This window comes from Montipora capricornis, chromosome 5 (assembly GCF_036669925.1).
Source record: "Montipora capricornis isolate CH-2021 chromosome 5, ASM3666992v2, whole genome shotgun sequence".
NCBI lineage: Eukaryota > Metazoa > Cnidaria > Anthozoa > Scleractinia > Acroporidae > Montipora > Montipora capricornis.
In genome coordinates, this window is record NC_090887.1 from 2944894 (window position 1) to 2952393 (window position 7500).

Genomic DNA, 7500 nt, shown 5'->3' on the forward strand with positions numbered 1-7500 from the left:
AATTTTTGTATTGCAAAGCAGGTTGTGACTGACGTTATCTTGGAAACAAATGCTATGTCACGTGTCAAAAGACGACTGATTTTGCTTACAGAGTATCGATACGTACGGGAAAGTGGATGAATGAGGGACGAATATGAAGATCGAAGGAAAATCTGTGGAAAATGATTTAGCATCAATCAACAATGTTCTCACTGTATATAAATACAATTTCTCTTTTCGGTCACAGAAGGCCATTTCCGAGTTCATGGCTGCCTCCTCTTCAAAGCGAGTCTAAGTGCGAAGTTTTTGTTATGGTAATTAGTTCTACTTTACATATGAATGAAAACTAATTTTTTCATAAGAAAAACTTCGCACCTAGACTCGCTTTGAAAAGGAGGCAGCCATGAACTCGGAAATGGCCTATTAGGAAAACTATCTGTCAGTGACTACCTGTAAGTTTATTTTGCTGGGTACGTTTACAAACAAGGCTTCGCCCCTACCCATGGCTAAGAGGTTCAATGGCTTGCATAAGATTGCCGGCTGTTCCCAAGATACGTGCCATGCTTATGTGGAATTTGCAACTGACTTAAGGAGACCTTTGATAGTGGTCCACAGTGCTTCTATTACCATTGGCCCCGAGAAGCCACTTAGTGCATCGGTCCACGAGTCCATTACCCAAGAATAAGATTTACCCATGTCATTTGCGCAAAAATTCACGACCAAGCCTCGTTTGCACAAAATTATTCACATCATCTAGACTGGCAGTACTGTTCGCTCGTGGATTTTCCTTACAAGTTTGCTGTGGGATTCAGCTCAAGTTAAAATTTGGAAGTTTGATTTTTGAATTCGAGGTTTGGTGGTGAAAATCATCTAGTCAGACGTCATCGCGCACAAGGGCTTTTGGCCTAATCCCCATCAGCGTCAGAGAAGTGTTTTTAAACTACGTTTTGCGGGAAAATAAACAATAGACAAAATCGGCTAAATCGATGTTGTACTCAATTCAAACCCTTTGGGAATAAAACGTTTTGTTCCAGGTGTTTCCATATAATTTTAAGTGTGAATATGCTACATAATAATGCAAATACAATACAGCAAGAACTTAACTCCGGGAGATTTCACCTGGTTACAACATTTGGTCTATTGTTTATTTTCCCGCAAAACCTGGTTTAAAAATGGACACTTTTCCGACGCTGATGGAGACAAACCTGATGCCAGATTCTTACTCTTTGGTAATGGACTCCTGATCGGTCTTACTTTATCATATCGTTTGGCCTTCTCTTTCTCTTCATAAACCACATTAAAGTCGCAAGGAGCATGCAGCAATTACACAATCACAGTCCATTGATGTCAACTATTTGTTATTATTTGACAGAGTTTACAAAAGGATCAAAAGAGAGAACGAACCATGGCCCTTATGTGGATTGGCATCCCTGTGTTGATCGTTGGTGTGATTGGTGGCCTGTACATGTCCTTCAGTTGGTGAGATTTTTAAGTGTATGCCAAGATCCACTGATGAAGACAAATCTCTGTCCCTTAAATAAGTTTTATATTCCAAGTAATAACCAATACTTTTATGATGGTAATTCATTGTACTTTTCACGTGGATGATTGCAATTTTAAATAGCGGCTTCACTTGCTGATGGCTGCCAATTTGCTGCAAATTTTGTTTGTGAACATAGGGGGAAAGTTATGGAAATTGAGTTAACATCTGTTCCTGCCAAACTGACGAGGGTTCGCGATCCGTCTAGTTTCCATCCCTCAATTTAAATTCTTTTTGTATTAATTATATTAATTCTTGTAATAGGAACAGAAAATCAGGGATTTCCAGCACCATAACGAGGCCTTCGTCTTCACGTGAGTACTCTTTGAATTGAACTCGCAAAGAACATCTTTTATGTTTTATTAATTTATTTTCATTCACTCATTCATTCATTTATTCATTCATTCCCTCATTCACCCACTCACCCACCCACCCAATCACTCACTTAATTGTACTCGGATATAGTAAATGTTATTTTGTATTTTTATTAGTTAATGTTCAAGCCTTTATTGTAACTAGACCAATACCTCCCTTTGGAGAGTAAGGCGCAATAAAGAATACTATTACTATTACTATTACTATTACTATTACTATTACTATTACTATTACTATTACTATTACTATTACTATTACTATTACTATTACTATTACTATTACTATTACTATTACTATTACTATTACTATTACTATTACTATTACTATTACTATTACTATTACTATTACTATTACTATTACTATTACTATTACTATTACTATTACTATTACTATTACTATTACTATTACTATTACTATTACTATTACTATTACTATTATCAAATGTCGAAGCCCTAAATTAGGATCCAGTTAATAGTTCATGAAAATTGATGTTCCAAAGTTTCAATAAACTTTGTGAGAGCTGTTCAATGTGTCCGCATAACAATGCTCATGTTATGTTGTGTACGCATCACTAAGTGCCTTCTTTACCCCCTCCGTAAAAACAAGAGGAACACATCAAGTTCTTTGTTTTAAGAGGACACATTATGCCATCTATGCTTAGTCAAATCTCCACATTCTGCAGGAATTGTTGGGGTTTTTTGTGACTGGATAACGTTTAGTAACCTTCGGCTAATTTATTTACTTTGCCAGTCAAGGCTGACAGAGCGCCACAACAGCTTGCGCGAATTACTGAAGTCTCTTTTTTTACCTTCCCAAGTTCCCAACCAATACACAACAGAAGACAGACCACAACACCGGGAACTACGTGCCCTACTCAAGGGTTTATCACCTGAAACTTGTGGAATGCTGTCCGTTTCACGTTGGTTTGTGTGGTTTTCACTGTTAAATAATCTTTCCATTTTCAGTAAACGAAAAAACTGGATTGCTCGGTCAAAGAGTGGTGACGAGCCAAATCCGCGAGGAATTCCCGGCATCACCATCACGTGACCTATACCGCGCACTGTCTCCTGGTTATTCCCCTACTGGTGACCTGGAATGGCAAGACGAATTTGAATTTGACGTAGGGTCAGGCGATCAGAGATTTAAACAAATGCTTCTACCCAAGCTGCAGTTTCTGCAAAATCATCTCATCAATGAGTTCTACGATATTGAAAAGCTGGAAGCCAAAAAGAGGCTGTTACTGGAGGGACATGTGAGTTTAATAATATACCGGTAACTAGAGTTAATTGATTGGCTAATAATCATGTGCATTGAAAATTTTCTCCGTTCTGATTGGCTCAGAGAAGACAGTTTTCATGTAACACGGTGCAGAAAAGAGGTAATTCAGTGCAAAAAACAGAAACAAACCACGCATTTTGATTGGTCAACGAGCAAACAAAGTCAGAGATAGCCTTTCAAATGCGAGCCCTGGATGGCGCAATTGCTTCTGCGTCTTGAATTTTTTCATGTATATTATTAATAAGTAATCACATGATCTCCTGCATTTGGACTAAATAAGCAATTTGAATTGTTTTTTAAAGCCTACAAATCGCACTCGCTCTACGAGATGGTGCAATCATTTGTCCCTCTTTGAAAAATAATCACTCCTGCTTATTTATTCCAAAGGAAAGGAAGGAGCTTTATTAAGTGTCAACTCGTTCTAGCCCTGGAGCACTAGTGGGAAACACTGTAAACTGAAATTAACAATTAACGTAAATGAAGTCAAATGTTGAGGGGGAAACCGGAGTACCCCGAGAAACCCTCTCGGTGCAGAGTAGAGAACCAACAAACTCAACTCACATATGACGCCGAGTCTGGGAATGGAACCCGGGCCACGTTTTGAGCTAAGTCCGCCACGAAAAACGCAAAAGAGCGTCATGGTGGTAATAGAGTAGCTTAATATAATTTATTAGGTTCCACCAGGAGCTCATCAAGGTGAGCCTATATCTCCACTAATTTCTTTAGTCAACCCGAATCATATTTATCATATTTCCCATGACGCTGAGATATCTCTGCTTTGATTGGATTTTACAACATCAGGCGCGCTGAATCTTCCAAGGGAGGCGTTCTATATTCCCTTGACGCTGAGATAGCTCTGTTTTGATTGGCTTTTACAACAGTAGGCGCGCCGAATCTCCCAAGGGAGTCGTTGTTCTGTATGGGTCGACTCCCAGCTAAATATGGGAGACAGAGGGGTTCCCCTTGATAAGCACCTGGTTCCACACGTTGCTGGCCTCATCTCAGATGTGGGGTACACAAGGCCTAATGCATGTCCTTTGTCAGGAGCTGGGGATCAAGAAAAGCCTCTAAGCACGTGTTAGAGCCTAAGCTGAATCCACCCCAACAACCTTTGGTCAGTCTCATGTTCCAACCAGCCAAAAAAAAAAGCTGGCGGAGTGCCTGGCTTGCCGGTGAAAATTAAAAAAAATCATGTACTTTTCCAGTCAAAAGTTTGGCTTTCTGAACAGCGATATTTTCGTGTGTTGCAGTTTGAAATTCAGCAAAAAGCAAAGGTGGTAACAGGGAACCTATCTCAGTCTGAACTGTTTTCGTTCGAAGATACTGACACGGTAAGATGAGGTAAATTAAACACTTAATGACCGGTCCCTCGGGACACAGTTCCAGTAGCCGAAGGTAGGCTTGACCCGAAACGCCTTCTTCTGGATGCATACGCACAATGATTAGAAGGACTATACTGTGGCCTAGAACGCTTAACACAAAATTAAAAGAGAATATTAAATAAAAAAATTACAGCACGCAAAACAGTGTGAAATAAAATACTAAAAGAAAATCAACATCAAAATATTTTTTTACAATTAAAGAAGAAAGTTCCTACGCAGACAAAAAACTTGGTGACGCAACGCAAACAACAAAACTGACAACACAACAACAAGAAATCTGGGCTCTTGTTGCAGGAATATAATCCGGAACACGTTATAGTGTTAACCAAGTGCTCACCTGCTTCCATTTTCTTGTTTGTCATTGTTGCGTACTGAGTTGCTTCTCAGTCTTCTTGCCCATTGAAATAATAACGTATGTTTTCTAACCTCTTGTAATTTTATCACACAGATCCAAATAAAGGCACATGTTTCAGAGGAATTCTCAACTGAGTTTCCAACTCAACCATCTGTTGATGAACAACAGGTAACGAGAGTTTGGCTATAAAAAGTGTTTTTCATCAAGTTAGCGTCATGAATAATTAGTCCAGGCATTATGTGGTCGGACCTGTAACTAATTGCAAAAGAAGCTTTCTCGTCATTGGCCAGTTAGAAATATCCTATACATGAACATACTAAAAGTCCCTAAAGATCCGAGCATAGGAACACCTCCAAACAGCACCATTAAAATAAGTCTTTTTTTTTTCCTATAGCGTGAAAACGAGGCTGTCAACCGAAAGTTTCCGTTTCGTGTTTTTTATTGGTAGTTTGAGCCTTTTCGCCAAAACTAAGAATCCATTCTTAAGAACAATGATTTTAGAGCTTTAATCAAGAAAGACCTTTCCACAAAATATATTTAAATTAGTGAATTATTAAGGTTTATTTAGAGCCAGCAGTGAGATCTTATTTTGCCGGGACATTACAAGACATAAATGCTGAAGACTCACGACAAGAAAAGTCCTATATCATCACCAGAAAGCTACCCCTTTGTTCAATTCTAATCCCTCCTAACAACGATAGCCTTCGGCGTAACTCGATAAAAAACAACTTTGAGAAATATCGTTAGCTATCGTCTTCAATACTGATGATTTGTAATGTTGATATTCAGATCGGATGGAACTCTCGAGAGGAATTCCTTCACTGTTCACTGCTATTTAAACCTCATACTTTGTTTTTCTCTCCCACAGATTCAACCAAGGACACAAATTATATTCGACAATCCAATTCTTTATGGAGCAGAGAACTTGTCACAAAAATCGGTGAGAAATCGACAGTTGGCCAGCTTATTTATTATTTTTTTTTTCAGAATATCGAACATATCTTCGTTATTATTTACTTGTCAGAGATTATTGCCTGCCGCTGGCACATTTGAAAACACACAATTTATTTGTTCACAGATCTACTTTCTCCGGATAGTTTTAAACCGCGAAAGATATCACTGTATTAGTAAGCAGCACCGATAGGAAACCCGAGTATCTCGAGATGCGCGGAATGTATGCACAATAACAATAGTAGGCACCGTCCTTAAAGCAGGGTACTCAACTCTAAAGCCACATGCAAAAAGACGCAACTTTCTACAGATGTTGGATGGCGTTGGCAGTTGTATACAAACGGACGCAACAACTCTTAACAATGTAAGGACATGCAGTGTATTATGGGAAGAGTACGACCCATAAGACTTTGTAAACTTATAAAATACGGCTGCCATCTTGTTTTCAACATTTTATTGCGTTGCTATCTCCATAGAGACCATATGTAATGCGCGTGCGTGGCCTCAGCAATGTTGGAAGAGCTGTGCAATCTCAACCCCAGAGCTCTTGAGAGAAGAGCTCTGGGGAACCCTGAAACAAAGTGTCTTGTCATTGGTTTTCATGAAGAACAATCAAAAGCGTCTCTAATTGATGCATTCATGTTAGCACGAGGAGTGAGCAGGCGCCGTAAGGTTGAAATAGCCAAATTTTGGCTGTAAGAACCCTAACGGCGCATGTTCTTTTACACAGAGAATGAGAGTCGTGCAAACGGATGCGACATTGTTGTGCTACGCTTCGGTGATCACGGAACAAAAAAAATGTTAGGAGTTGTTGGCTCAAAACTTTGACCAGTTTCAAACGTCGCGCAACAACTCCCAACAACACGCAACAACATGCAGCGGGGTGTGTAAAGGGACACAACAGGTAACACCCGACAGTGTTGGAACAATGTTGGCCAACAATGTTGGGAGTTGTTGACCAACAATGTTGAGTCCGTTTGCAACGATTTTGGGAGTTGTTGGCCAACAATGTTGAGTCCATTTGCAACATTGTTGGCCAACAATGTTGGGAGTTGTTGGCCAACAATGTTGAGTCCGTTTGCAACGATGTTGGAAGTTGTTGGCCAACAGTGTTGGGTCCGTTTGCAACGATGGTGGGAGTTGTTGGCCAACAATGTTGAGTCCATTTGCAACAATGTTGGGAGTTGTTGACCAACAATGTTGAGTCCGTTTGCAACGATGTTGGGAGTTGTTGGCCAACAATGTTGAGTCCATTTGCAACATTGTTGGCGAACAATGTGGGGAGTTGTTGGCCAACAATGTTGAGTCCGTTTGCAACGATGTTGGAAGTTGTTGGCCAACAATGTTGGGTCCGTTTGCAACGATGTTGGGAGTTGTTGGCCAGCAACATGCAACGGGGTGTGCAAAAGGAAGCAACATTTAACACGCAGCATTGTTGGAACAATGTTGGCCAACGATGTTGCGTCCGTTTGCTCGGGGGTTAATAGACTTGAATGCTATGGTAACCTATAGGATTAGTTTCAGTCTCTGCAATCCAAAATGAGCTTTGACCTTTCATGTAACAGTTCTTAGCCAAGTACTTTAACTATACAAATGTAGTAGTACCTAGTAATTTAAAGAAGAGAAGCGGTTCGCACCTT

At 39.8% G+C, this 7500-nt stretch overlaps 1 protein-coding gene across 3 annotated transcripts in view; it reads left to right on the top strand.

Annotated features, from left to right (window-relative positions):
• The window catches only part of LOC138049121 (uncharacterized), a 50306-nt gene that overhangs the window by 39236 nt on the left and 3570 nt on the right, over nt 1-7500 (top strand). For all 3 annotated transcript variants that reach the window (XM_068895250.1, XM_068895248.1, XM_068895249.1), the window contains exons 18-23: nt 1352-1458; nt 1784-1833; nt 2860-3146; nt 4423-4503; nt 5003-5077; nt 5778-5849. In XM_068895250.1, coding sequence (XP_068751351.1) covers nt 1352-1458; nt 1784-1833; nt 2860-3146; nt 4423-4503; nt 5003-5077; nt 5778-5849 — 672 coding nt within the window. The remainder of the gene's footprint in view (nt 1-1351; nt 1459-1783; nt 1834-2859; nt 3147-4422; nt 4504-5002; nt 5078-5777; nt 5850-7500) is intronic.